General features: G+C 42.5%; 1 protein-coding gene across 8 annotated transcripts in view; it reads right to left on the bottom strand.

Annotated features, from left to right (window-relative positions):
- NRXN3 (neurexin 3) overlaps nucleotides 1-14,426 on the bottom strand; it is a gene marked incomplete at both ends in the record, with an annotated part of 1,482,596 nt that overhangs the window by 1,440,990 nt on the left and 27,180 nt on the right. For 7 of the 8 annotated variants that reach the window (XM_080922160.1, XM_080922175.1, XM_080922171.1 and 4 more), the window contains one exon: nucleotides 7,393-7,410. The exons of the other annotated variant lie outside the window; for it this stretch is intronic. In XM_080922160.1, coding sequence (XP_080778286.1) covers nucleotides 7,393-7,410 — 18 coding nt within the window. The remainder of the gene's footprint in view (nucleotides 1-7,392; nucleotides 7,411-14,426) is intronic. 8 annotated transcript variants of the gene reach the window in all.

The following is a 14,426-nucleotide window of genomic DNA, read 5'->3' as shown; positions in this document are numbered from 1 at the left end:
AAAGCTGCTCCACAAGGGAACTCACTGTCCTGGACTCTGGGCTACATTCCATCTCCCACCCCTCCTGAGCCCTGGTGGGCAAACTGGCCAGCATAGCCTATGTCCTTACCAGACCTCCATAGCTTGTCGAAAGCCTGATGAGACCTCTGTGAACAGGCTATGTGACTTAGCTGGGTAAGGTGGAGGTTCTATACCCTCACCATCCCCCTGCCCTGAGAATAGCTATTCCATGTTCTTAGTAATGGTGCTCTGAGTAGCACAGCTCGGTTTTCCCATGTACCACAGGATGCTTGAAGCTCACTGTCCTTTACTACTAAATGCTTCTTATGTCTCTCATCACTGAAGTAAAAAAACCTCCCACACACATATCTGATGACCTCAGACCATGGTAGGCTGTAGGAGGTTGCTCTCACTCTCATCTTGACCTCCAAAAATGATAGATGAAATGTGTCTGAAGCCATCATCCAGTGGAATGATGTGCCTTTTTAACATCTCACTCCCCCCCCACCTCACTTCCTTTTCTTCCTTCTTTCATCCCATTGACAGAGACTTTCTATATTGTATAGTCTGCTCTCTGACTCATTATGTAGCCTAGGCTAGCCTTGACCTCATGATGCTCCAGCCTCAACCTCCTTAGGGCTGGGATTACAGGTATATACCACCACCACTGGCCTAGGTCTGATTTCTAAGACAATAAAGGAGAAGATGTTAAAAGTCTTTAGAAAGCTTCAAGATTGCAATTTTAAGATAGCCAAAGAAAGAAGCACTCTTGAAAATAGCTCCATATTCATACATACTCATCACATATAGCTATAGGAATCAAGGTCTTCCCAGACCTGTAATGGGCAACTTGGTCCAGCCAAGTACCCCCTTCCAATCCAATTACATTCAACAAAGATGGATTTTTCTATAACCTGCATCTCCCACCAACCTGGCCTAAGAAGATCACTGTACACAAATTGGTTCAATTACCTACCTCCTGTCTTGGAGTAAATCCCAATAAAAATACAATGTCCATAAAACCCTGTGGCAAAACTATAGGCTGAGTCCTGTACATTCTTCATCCACCCAGAAAGCTGTAATTATGTGTCTACAATGTCCTGGCACCCTTCAAAGCCAAGAACACACAATAATAAGTAGGAGCAAACATTGTGGTATATGTGTGTGCTCTGGTAGAATTCCCTTGGAGATGTCTCCAGACCATGGCATTTATAATTTGCTCCTCCAACTTTAATGCACTGTCACTGGTAGCCTAACAAATGAGTCAGTTTGTTCATGGGAAACATAGACCTTGTAACAGAATCTACCTTATGGGGTGTTTAAAGAATAAAATAATACATGCAAAACTTAGCATTTTAGTGACTGGCTCAAAATACAAGCTCAATAAATGTCAATTTTTTCCCAGTAAGGTAATAAGAGAAAAATCAAGTGGGACTATTATTCAAAAGAATGGGAAAGAAGAGATTAAAATATAGTCTGGGTAGTACAGAAGACATGAACTATTGTCTTTGTGACAGGAAAATATTCTTTCAGTTCCCAAGTATCTCAGTCAGATCATCTGGCCATAAGCACTCACAATGGACAGATTTCTAATGCTCCTGACTCAAATCCTTTCATATTAAAGGGAAGGAAACTGATTACCAGGGAGGTCTGGCTACAATCTTAGCCACATGTACACAAATCCCAGATAAAGCAAAAACTGCACAGGGGGACATCTAGAACTATATTTAAATCTTGAAGCTTCTCTTTTTCTGACCCTGAGGACGTAGTGTATTGGAGCCTAGGGTCTTTCATCTATAAAATGGTGGGAACATGACACATGAGTCCCCTTGTCCCCTTTCACTATGATACTAAGCTATATATGATGGTCATGTGCAGGATCTAAAGACACTTCTAGACCAGAAGCATGAACATCAATACCCAAAAGACAGGAGTGGGTGGGGGTATCTGATGTGTGTGGAGAAGTTCTACATGGTACATGGGGGAGCATACCTCTGGACATTAAGGAGAGTATGACAAGGAAAAGACATTTACTTTAGTTCAGGATTTTTAACCTTTGAAAATCATCTACAAAACAGAAACTCTTATTGCAAAGATCAAATGAGACTATAGGAACTGTTACGCACAGCTTACCCTGTTATCTGACTTCTAAAGACTATACATGGAGTTAGCTATCTTTAAAGCAGTCCTATGAGCTAAGCATCCACATTCCCCATTTTCCAGACAGGGAAAGTAGAGCCCACAGGGTAAAATAATGAGAACAGGTCAGATTGCCTTAGTGGGGTCATGGGATCAGGTCAGTCTCAGCATCTGGCTCAATCTGTGCTCTATGTAGGCCAAGGTGGTCCAGCCTTTCCTTAGGTGGTCAGCTACTTAGCTTAGGCTTTGCAGCTCACAAGCAGCCCCTGACAGTAGGAGGGGAGTTAGTATAGCTGCTCTTGGATAAAAACTTTATGAACACTAAAAGCCAACTTCTGTAAATGTTTGGTGTTGCCAATTATTCTTTTGATTGTTTTTAATAACTTCAAAACATCAACCTCCTTCCTTGATATTTATTTGCCAAACCCACTCCAACCAGTGCTATCCTCTCTGTAGCATCTAAGCCACTGCACAGAACATACCTGAAAAGTGGGCCCCAGAGACTCAAGGATGGATAAATGCTCATTCTTTCCCATCCCTAATCTCCTATCCGGCTCCTCCTGTCAATCAGATCAAGCAGGTGGCTCATGCAGTGTGTACCGTAAGAGATGAGGACTGAGGCAGGTGATCCACAACTTCCTCACCACAGTCAGCCCAAGGGAGGAGAGACTGGAAATCTAAGGCCAGCGTTTGTCAAAGGATAATTCATTGCCACTTTGGGCCTTTGATAAAATGATGGTTCTGCCTTAATATCTCTAGGTATGCCCCAGCCTCTGCTTTCATACTGGGCTCTCAGAAATGCCAGCACTGCTTGTCCTGATACACAAAGGGGCTTCCACAACACACCCTTTGTGTCTGCAGCCCTGAGTCACACATGTTAAATACTGTCTCCTGCCTGAGGGTTCACATCAGCATCCCTCAGCTGGACTGTGTGACTCCCTGGAGACAAGGCAATGCTCAGGACAGATAACTAGGTCGCCTGGCTGACTGACACTGAAGTGGAAAAGCCATGAGGGGCAGAGGTCAAGAGTCAGCAGACAGTGGAAGCCACAAGCTACAGCATCAGTTCTTTGGGAAACACTAGACCAGGCCTCTGACCAGCCCCTGCAGACATTAGCCCCTCCTCCTGTGCTTGCCTAAGCTCTGATGGACAAGAAAGAGGCCTATTTCCTCACTGGGCCTGTGAATAACTAGGGCACATCCACAAGGTCACAGTTATTCATTTAAATTCTAGCTCTAATCAGCAGGCAGAGCCTGAGAAATTATCTGTTCTGAGGGGAGGGGCCGACAGTGCCATCAACAGCCCTCAGGCAGCAGTGAGGGGTAACAAGGGAGGGGTGGAGAAAGAAGGGCTTTTCCTACTCTTTCTTCCTCTTAGCAGAGAGTTCTGGGACATTCAGAAAATCGAGGGCAGTGCCCACCCACAAGCTGTCCAGGGAAACCAGTGGTAAATCCCAGTGAGAAAAGGTGGATTAAAATACCAGACAGAGTCCCTTTCAGAAAACACATGAGCTACATATCTTTGGAGGCCTAAGTTTCCTTAACTGTATTGTCCATGTTCCTTGAACAATACACCCCTTAAGCTCTCTTACATCTTGGCACACTATCGAGTCAGGCTGCCCCTTAGGCTTGTGGTCACTCCTTCTGTTTAATAGACATGGTTTGTGTTCTATATACTATATACTATATACTATATACTATATACTATATACTATATACTATATACTATATACTATATACTATATACTATATACTATATACTATATACTATATACTATATACTATATACTATATACTATATACTATATACTATATACTATATACTATATACTATATACTATATACTATATACTATATACTATATACTATATACTATATACAGATACAGTAGTACAGACTCAAGTAAGACATGATGCTGGTCCACAGGATCACTATGGAAATGTGGGCTTTAGAAGTATAAACTCTGATGGCATGTGAATTTTGAGGCTCTGGCAGGAGGTGGGCACTGGAGATCCCGAGAAGATTTCTCATTGGCAGTAGAGACAGTGATGCCTACCTAGAGAAGCTAACATGAAGATACAGGAGAGTACTTGACCATCTTCCCAAGACCTGCACATGGTACTAGAAATGCCTACTGATGCTTGTATTATTTTGAATCTTTTTCCCTAGCCTAGGGTGAGAGGCTTTAAACTTCCACTGGTGGTTCAGTGGAACTTGCATGTTCCAGGCAACTTGCCTGTATCCACTGTCAAAGATTTCCCAGCCCATGTCTGGAACTCTGGGAAAGGTGCTGCCTACAAGTCCTATCTCAAACTACACTGTACAGTGAGGTTATATACTCAGCATGTAAAATTCATCAAGTAATCGATCATCACTTTTATAGTCTTATACTGGCCTTTGGGTAAACAGTTTACATTAACTTATAAAATCCTCAATATGTCTTCCTGAGGGGAAAGGGGGAAAAAGTCAGAGGAAAAAAAATCTGGCTTCAGGTGTCCAAGCCACAGGGCTGTTGTTAACTCCAGATTGCCTGGCTAGGAGCTAAGAGGTGGTAGAAAACTACCCAGTAACCTCCAGACCTGACCTGCACTGGCCAGCTCCTGCCAGAACCATGGCCACAACAGAAGGATGTAAACCACGGATTTTCGTTAGGCTTAGCATCTACCAAAAAAGCCAAAAACCAAAACAACAACAACAGAACTAAAAGAGTTCAAGAAGTGACAGGATTTGGTAATCATCCCGAGATACCTCAGGGGCAAAATGAGGGTGGCAAAATTTAGAGTAAGGCAAAACTCCACTTGGTCCTGCCATTCTGTAACTGGGAGAATATAACATTGTGTCTTGACCTCCCTTGACTCCCACTTAATCTGCAATAAAATGGGGCTCAGGCCACATACCTCAGAAGGCTATTAAGAAAATAAAGTGAGATAGTGGTCATTAAATGGAGCTGTGTCAGAGATGGAGGGCATAAACTGTTGCTATTATCAAAGAAGGGATAGTCACAGACCTCCACCCCTTTGAATAGATCAAAGGTAGCCTGTGGTCCCTCTAGCATTCTTTTCCACACAAGGCCAATATGGTAACCTTATGAGAGTTAGAAAAAGGGTTCCCCATGAACACAGGCTGGGGAAGAGAAATGCAGGCTGAGCTTTGGTTCCATTCAGTTCTCAGCAGGAAGACTACGTAGACACATGTACCACCCTTGGAAACATCTCTGTCATCAGTCAGGAAGATCAAAGCTAAATGGCACCTTGCAAATCAAAACATGAGATATTTATCTTACTCCTTAACTTCCTTGGGTTAAATATTCTGCTAGCAGAGAAGCTTCCGCTGCCCACTCTCTACAAATTAGCGATTCTGCTTCTATAATATACCATTTTCTCCAAACAACTTAGTAGTCATCACATGCTAAAATATGCAATAATACATATATGCAATAAGTATGCATATATATGTACAGATGCAGATAGGTATGTGTTCATGTTCTTGTCCCCATTTAGAATAAAAATACATAAAACTAGGAATTTTTTTTTTGGTTTATTATTCAATCCCCATTTACCTGGTACATATTTGTTGAGTAAAGGATTGAACTAAAATCTTTTTTAATAGAAAGATAGAAAGAATGGATTTAATGTTGTTTGTGTGTGTGTGTGTGTGTGTGTGTGTGTGCGCGTGCGCGTGTACATACATGCAGTTGCATGTCCAGATGTATGCATGTCATTTTGGAGCCAGAAGACATGTTTGGGTGTCATTCTTCAGGGAATGTTCACTTTTTGAGTCAGGGTCTCCCACTGGCAAGCCCCAGGGTTCTGCCAGTCTTTACTTCTCCAATGCTAACATTACAGAGTACAACCCTGCACTAAGATTCTTTGTTTTTAAATGTTGGGTCTAGGGATAGAACTCAAGTCCTCATGTTTATACAGTAAATGAGTTATGACTCCAACCTTAGTGATATTTTTTGCAGGAAATGTGGTTTGTGTTTTGTTTCAAATAAAAAAGAAAGGTGGTTCAAAAAATAACAGAAACTCTTCTCTAAATTTTGCAAGAATAACTATATTGACCCTACCAGAGTATGAGTGATTATGTAAGATGTTCAAAACAATGAAGGATATAGTCATTTGGAGAAAGAGATGACAGTGAACTGCATATTACCTCTAAGCAAAGTCAAACAGATGGACAATTATAACATTGGGAATACTAACAAGGTCTTCGGCCATTGGGAATTTTCAGCACTGAGCCTAGCATAGACCTTTAAAGTATGGATCGGCTTGAGAGTTTCTTTATTACTACATGACTTTGGGCAAGACCATATAACCTGTCGGACCCTAAATTTTATGTACGTTAAACTGTGTAGAGGGCAGTGCCTGTCTCATATGTGTGCTCTTAAGGATTAAACATAAAAAGGACTAGATAAGTGAACATGAAGATATATCTAAGATACTCTCCCTTCTTGTCTGCAATTCACCATTCTTAACTTAAAATTCCAGCTAGGTTAGAATAGATCTACATCTGATCTACATCTGATCTACATCTGATCTCTAGACCATCTCACATTTCTTACCTATGAGTTACTGGGTCCTCTATCATGGTCACATATATTCACATACATGCATATACCCAAACACACACAAGGCTTAAAACTAGAACTCTAGGTGAGTGCTCATTTCAATAGAAATAGACAGTTGTTTCAATGATGGGCCTTCTGTGCTCCTATTAACAAAAGTCAATCAAACACTCTGTTTTGTTTTATTACAGTGAACATGTATTCCTTGCATAATTGAATCATGAATAGAATAATGTCAATACTATTGTAGAAAATGAATATAGAAGAAAGAAACCTTCATTTACCCATATAATGTCTGGGTTGAATGGGTCATAGCATCAGATATAGCTATAGCTATAAAACAAGGTAAAAGTGTTCATTGCATTGGATCATACCAGCTTTTAAAATATTTCCCCAAGATGTTAATTTTCCACTTCTTTGATTCACATAGAATGCATAAGGAAGCAATCACTTAAGCCAGGGAAACACATTCCATTGGTTTGAAAATAGTTCTTCAAAGCCAGCAAAAAAAAAAAAAAAAAAAAAAAAACCTTACTTCAAGGCATTTTCTCTTCTAAACCAAAAATCAGTGAAAATGCAACATACCAAGATTGTTTTTAATCCCTAGGAAAAGGGGTCACTCAGAATCAAACCATGCACAAGCTAGCAGAAGGCAAATTCCCACAACAGCTGTGCAAACAAACACTCACCTGGACCTTGGCTGACATCTGTGGCAGCAATTTCAAAGCAAAGGAAAAGGAGAGGAGAGAGAAATGAAGACGAGTGTTAGAAGGCACCCACACACAATACCATGTGTTCTTGCATGAGTATGAAGGTCATGCAAGCTCCCACATTTCCACCTTCACCCAAAATCCACCCATGCAAGCCAAGGAATCAAGCTCCCTTTTCACTGTGCATGTAGCAAAAGAGGTAAGCCACCCATCTGTCCGGAAAGGTATCATCCTGGAATCAGATAGGGCTCCAAAGAGCCAAGCAACCTACAATCCTGTAAGAATATTGGTTAAAATATTCTGGTTGGTTCTGCACACTGACACCCACGAAAATCTTCTTCATTCCCAGATGCCAAACACCGGACACAAAGTCAAGCGAGGCTTCCCAGCAGAGAGAAAAATGAATTAACCACTCCCTTGAGGAAGAAAGAAAAAGAGGCATCAGCATTAAGAGCAAGCTGCAGCATTAGTGAGCACGTAGGGGAGAAGGGCAGAAGATGACAAAACATTTACAGTCCCCTGCCTCTCCACATTCACAGTGACCATCCTTCATCACAGATAGCAGTGTATGCATAAGATTGTGTGTGAACCAAACACTCACCATAGAACCCGAGACCCTGCTTCCCAGCACTGATAATCGTCTGCTTGCTTTTCACCCCATCACTGGTGACAAAGATTACCCATGCAAATCACTTTTGTCAACCATAATTGAACACAGAGCCCTAGAAAGGTTGACACATGACTTAAGCTGATGAACTTCAGTCTACTCCCATCATCTTCATTGACCACAGGATATCCTCCTCCTCCTCCCTCTCTCAGATTGAAATAGGATTGTGCTGGGATTGTCGTGGAAACAGCCAAAGGCACTGTTAAAAACTCAGATAGCTTAGCAGCATTTACTACAGCTGGGGAAACAGGAGGCTGCTTCAGAAGCCACAGATCACCTGACAAACATGGAGGATGCACGTACAATCATTGGATGGTGGATCAGGAAGATTATCGGCTTATCTACTATTGTTTGTTGTTGTTGTTGTTGTTGTTGTTATGGAGAATAAAAACACTGATAGATTTTTCCAATGTTGCTCAGCCAGTTCAAAGAGAGGGAGAGCTCAGAAAATAATCGTCCATTTCTGAATCCCATCTAGTTCAACATTTACTCAACTGAAGCCCAGATCAAGCCCAGATCTCTCAAAATGTACAGGATCCAATTTAGTTGATAGGCTGAAGGATGCACTCTCACACCACTGAAAACATAGGTGAGACTCCCAGTTACCCCATGAGTAGATCACCATTAATCTTCTGTGACTTTAACCTGCTGGCAGAACAAGACAGATAATGTTCTCCATGCCAATAATGAAACAACTGCCATCAGATTGGTACAGCACATCCTTAGGGCTTTGAGCCCAGGAAAATCCAGGACTCTTACCAGATGTTCCCTAGCTATTCCCTAGCATCTGAACGTGATATAGTCAGAGCAACAGCTAAGAATTCACCCAGTGTGTGCCCTGTAATCTCTGGTACCTATATATATATGCTCAAAGACACTTCCAGAGAACTCAGCGTCATCCATTAGATACACCCCCTTTGGTAGGTTAGATTTAGGAGTGGAGTGGTGAGAGAGGAAAAGGAAAGAGGTAAAAAAGAGAAGGATGCTATGTGAATACCTAAGTGGGGCCATTAACTAGGTGGGTTGCCTAGAATAGTGGTCTCATTAAAATACCCCCTAATTAACCAGGATATCTGTGGTGAGAATGTCAACACTGTTGTTGATACACACTCTTTGAGGGCTCCAAGACCCAGTGAGACAGGATCCCTTGAAACCCCAATGGTCTTTATATGTTGATTAGTTACCCGTTTTGGCACTGTGATTACAATCCTAAACCTGGAGACAGACAGGTCTGAGCTCACATCCCAGCTTGCTCTGCAGCCTTAGGCCAATCACTGAACTTCCAATTCATCTTCTTTCTACTATAAAAATGGGAACAGAGCCTCCCCCATGGGGGTGTTAGGAGACTTAAGTGCTTGCAAAGCACTTAGTACCAGGCAAACACTGCATAAACGGTAGCAGCTCTGACTGTTAGCATTTTGAATCACCACAGCCAGAATTGCCAACATTTATTGACCAGATGGTTCACTGGAAACACCAAGAGACACAGGAATTAAGCCTCTGACTTAGTGCAATGCTTCTACTTATGAACTTGGATGAATGCTCCGATTTCAGCTACCATTCTTCACCCTGTCCACCAGTGCGGAAGAGGAGTCTGGTGTGAGCAGAACCAGGGGTCAAAAAAATCCTATTATTAATTCTTCTTTTTACCCCCTTGTACCTTAATTCAGCGAAGCTCTGGTCATACACAAAGAACAGTGGCTTCCTTAAAAGTCCATTGCACTGGGCAGGAGTAGAGAGTAATATCTGAGCCCAGTTCCTGACTGTCAGTGACTGTGGGTCATTGTGATCATTGTCCCAGCTATAGGAATACAGACACCTCACAAAACTGTAAGTTATTTGGATTTCTGGACTCAATTCTGACCCTGCCCCCTCCCCAAAATGAAGTAGAAAAGGCAGGAGGTAAAAAGAAGAGGTATCCCTTGGGACTGGGACATGGGAGGATGCCTAAAGGGAGAGGGTAAGGAACTTTTCTGCTTCTCCATTGTCTCTCTTATAACAATCCCCAGCTCTCTTTTAAGGAATCCCCTTCCCCGTCTTTAATCCATGTGTTGGTAACGATTACCCCTGTTCTAAGAGGAGCCCTGTGACTCCACTCAGATCTTAGGAATACTCTCTCTTCTGGACCAGTAACAGACATGTGACCCAGGCCCCAACAGATGAAAGCCTTCCAAGGGAATGTCACTGGAATTATTCGGAAATTACTAGCTTCTATCTTTGTGGCTATCTGCTGCCTCCATACTTGACACCATGCTTTCAGTAAACAGCATGGGAGAGATCAAGGCCTCTTTGTAGGATAGGGGAGGGTTAACTGACCTAGAATTGAATCCCAGCTCTGCCTTCCACTCTCCTGCAACTGTCGTGGCATCTCTGAGACTCCATCTCTTCTTCTATAAACAGAGATCCTCAAGGTATCTATCTTAGCGAGCTGTATCCATGGAAATCCTGTCCTCACATTCAATACATATTAACGAAGTGACAATTATAGGCCAGACCATACTTTCTCCATGAAGGATACAAGCAATGAATGAACAAAACAAGTGGCACTCTTGGGTTTAAATGAGATGTGTAAATAATACAGGCACACATCTACAATGTGACATGACAGTGATTAGTGTCATGAAGAAAGAAGTCCCCATGCCAGAAAAGAATACTAAAGGAGCATTTCAGAGGAAATAATGTTATATCTGGACTAATACCTGAAGAAGGGGAATCTTACACATACCTGATGAGGATTGTTCAGCCAAGAAAACATCTTTAAGGCTACATGCAGGACACACTCTGCTGGGGCTTTCTGCTGATAGGACAAGAATTCTGAGGACCAGAACCCTTAACCTGCCACTTCCCTCCGAGCACTGCCACTTACATGCAGTCCTCAGTAGGCCAGATGCTCCAAAGGTGCTCAAGGGTAAAGAAATCCTGATAGAAACTCTTCCAGGCCTAGTCTGAAGCCACCTCCCTTGGGACTTCTCCACTCCAACCAGGGGATACAAAAAAAGAAGGGATTTGAAACCCCACCACCACCTTTCACCCTCTTTCCTCAGCATCACAACCAGGGGAGCAGACAATCAAGGTATTTTCATCTGCACTTATAGATGCTAATTACATATTCAACAAGGGTTTTAGCCACGAGTTCAAAGAAAGCAACTTGTTGCAGGAGAGCTTCTAACTATTAGGGGAAAATGGTCCCTCCATCTACCTCTGCTACGCTTCGATATGTGACCCTCTCTTAAGAAGCTCCCTCCTACCTTACCCTTCATTTGGACTACATCATATTAAGAGCCAAGAGTTTCAGACACATGAAGACACTCATAGCCAAACACTGTATGGAGCTTGGGAACTCTTATAGAAGAATTGGGGGAAGGATGGCAGGCCCCAAAGGAGACAGGACCTCCATAAGAAGACCAACAGAATCAACTAACCTGGACCCTTGGGGGCTTTCAGAAACTGAACCACCAACCAAAGAGCGTACATGGGTCAGACCTAGGCATTTTCACACATATGTAGCAGATGTACAGCTGGGTCTTCATGTGGAGCCTGAACAACAGGAGTGGGGGCTATCTGAACAGCTGTTGTCTATATGTGGGACATGCTTTTCTAGCTGGGCTGCCATGGGCTTTAGATGTATCTTTTTATTTAATACTTGCCACGCACCTAACAGGAAGAAGCACTATTCTTTCCAGTAGAAGAGAATGCACCTAGCCTTGCAAAACTGGATGTACAAGGGTGGAGGGGATACCCAGGGTCCCCTACCTGCTAAAAGGAGAAGGGGAGGGGTTACTGGAAGTGAGACAGTAAGCAGGATATAAAGTAAAAAAGTTCAAAATAAAAGAGTCAAGAGTCCAAAATTCCCCCAATTTTTTCTTCCATACTTCCTCACATTCCTGACAGAGGTGTGGGAAGCATGAAGTAGGATACACAGTCAGACTCCTGAAGGACAGTCCCAGCCAAGCCTTAGGGGACACCACCTGGTGAACTCTGCCTTGAGTCTGACCTATTTTCTAGGAGAGAAAATAGAATATAGATTTGAATGCAGTGGCAATCTGGAAAACTACAGGCCCAGCAGTGTGAGAAAATAAACCAGCGGGGGGCAGGGGTGCTGAAAAAGAGCTGGCACCAGCCAGCATACTGCTTCTTCTGGTTGTTAATGGCCTCTGCTTCTACAATTGGCCCCCACTTTGTGTTCCCTTCAAATACTGATGCAAGGCTAGGGAGATGGCTGAGCAGACAAAGTACTTAGAGCATGAGGGTGAGGATCCAAGTTCAAATCCCCAGAACCCATGTGAAAAGCCAGGCAAGGGCAGCATGTCTCAGCCATTCCACTGTTCCTAAGGGGATACAGAGGCTGAGACAGGAGAATCCCTGGATGCTGGCAGGCCGGGTAGCCTAGCATGTACTGCAGGAAATGACAAGGTTATCCTGCCTCAGGGAAGAAAGGAAGGATCAACTCTGACCTCCACACACATGCTGACATATATACACCAATAAGTACACACACCATACACACATTTATACACACACACACACACACACATACACACACACACACACACACACACAAATATATACACTATTTATATATGTGTTTCATTGGATCAGTTCTGGTGCCCAAGGATGCTTTCCTGCACATGGATGGCAGAGGGTCACTGGGGATACTAGCCTCAGAAATAGTAATAGCCAGACAGGAGCTAGAAACATCTGTGGCTACACCCTAGTCTGATTTCCTTGCTGTGTGGCCTCAGAATGGATTTCTGGAACTATATATGAAATGCTTATCTTCTTCTACACGAAGGAAATTAAATTACCAGTTAATATTGACTAGGGGATTCTATGTGTCAGATACGGCACAACAACTACTCTAAGAAGTGGGAGATCTTCTCACCTGCAGTTTACAGCTAAGGAACTTGATGAACAGAAAGTTTAGGGAGCTAAGTTACACAGGCTATAGTGCCTGGTCTTGAATCTCTCTCTCTCTCTCTCTCTCTCTCTCTCTCTCTCTCTCTCTCTCTCTCTCTAAGTATATATATATATATATATATATATATATATATATATCCCTTCTCCCTCCCTCTCTCTGTCTCTCCCTCCTTGTCTCTCTGTGTGTGTGATTTACCATGCTGACAGCATCACTTTCAAAGAAAGGTGACTATAAGGAGAAAGTGAAATAAAGGATAAAGGTAACAATGAAGCATCCTAAAGTTTATATATATATATATATATATATATATATATATGATTTTCAATGTGCTGGGCACTGTGGATGTACCACTCATTTAATGCTTGCCCCATACCCAACAGGAAGGAGCACTGTTCATACTGTTCATTCCGTTTTACAGGTAAGGGGACTGAGACATAAACAGGACACACTAACTATATTGTTACTAAGACCTCTCAGCCTCAGAATATACCAGACAAAGTTTCATGACTAAATAGTTCAAAGTCAGACATAAAGCAATTGATTCAGGAAGATACAAATGAGAAGTAAATTGACTAAATCCCAAACTCCACAGGGGCCTCTTCCTAAGAGCCATTCCCCAAAAGCAGACTGTTATATGTACTCCACTGTTAAGAAGTGTCTGAGGGACAGAAGAGAAAATTTGATGGGTAAAGTGCTTGAGTAGTTATATTGGACTCTCCAAAACCCTTGCAAAAAAGCCAGGCATGGTAACAGATTATTGGAGCTTACTGGCCAGTCTAAACTAATGGGCTATCTTCTGGTCCCACTAAGAGACCCTGTCTCACAAAACAAGGTTGAAAACACCTAAGGAACAACACTCAGTGTTGACTCCTTACCTCTACACACATGTATATACATGCCTATAAATAAACATGTACACACATATATACAAGCACACGTGCACATGAGCACACAGACACACAAAGAAGCTGTCAAGGACACACATACACACAAGTTGGCAAGAAGAACCTGCCAAAGAGCTGTGTACTTCATGGTCCTTGTATCCTCTACTAATGTACAGCAGGGCCATTATAGTGCTGGAGGTAGAGAAGAAAGAGACCATGTATACTCTTACACAGGTCCCCATACACCAGAGCAGATAACTTGTGGCCTTCTAATGAGTATTATCCAAGACCACATCTCAGGAAGAAAATCAAAGCAAAAATTATACTTCCCCAATGGCCCATCTCATCCCCTAGACTTGAGAGAGAATAAGTCTAAGGCTGTCCCTTCTCCAAGAACACACATACATGGAAATATTTCTTCTAGCTAAGTCCTAAGGATATCTTCCAGCAGCAAGGAAGCTCCTGCAGACTGAGCTTTGTCTGGGCTCCCCACACATGAAAGAGTGGACCCTGCAGTTAACTTTGTCCATGACACAACAACCCA

This window comes from Micromys minutus (assembly GCF_963924665.1).
Source record: "Micromys minutus genome assembly, chromosome: 1".
In the NCBI taxonomy this organism is placed as follows: Eukaryota; Metazoa; Chordata; class Mammalia; order Rodentia; family Muridae; genus Micromys; species Micromys minutus.
Note: the sequence above shows the minus strand (reverse complement) of the source record. Positions and strands in the feature narration are given on the sequence as shown.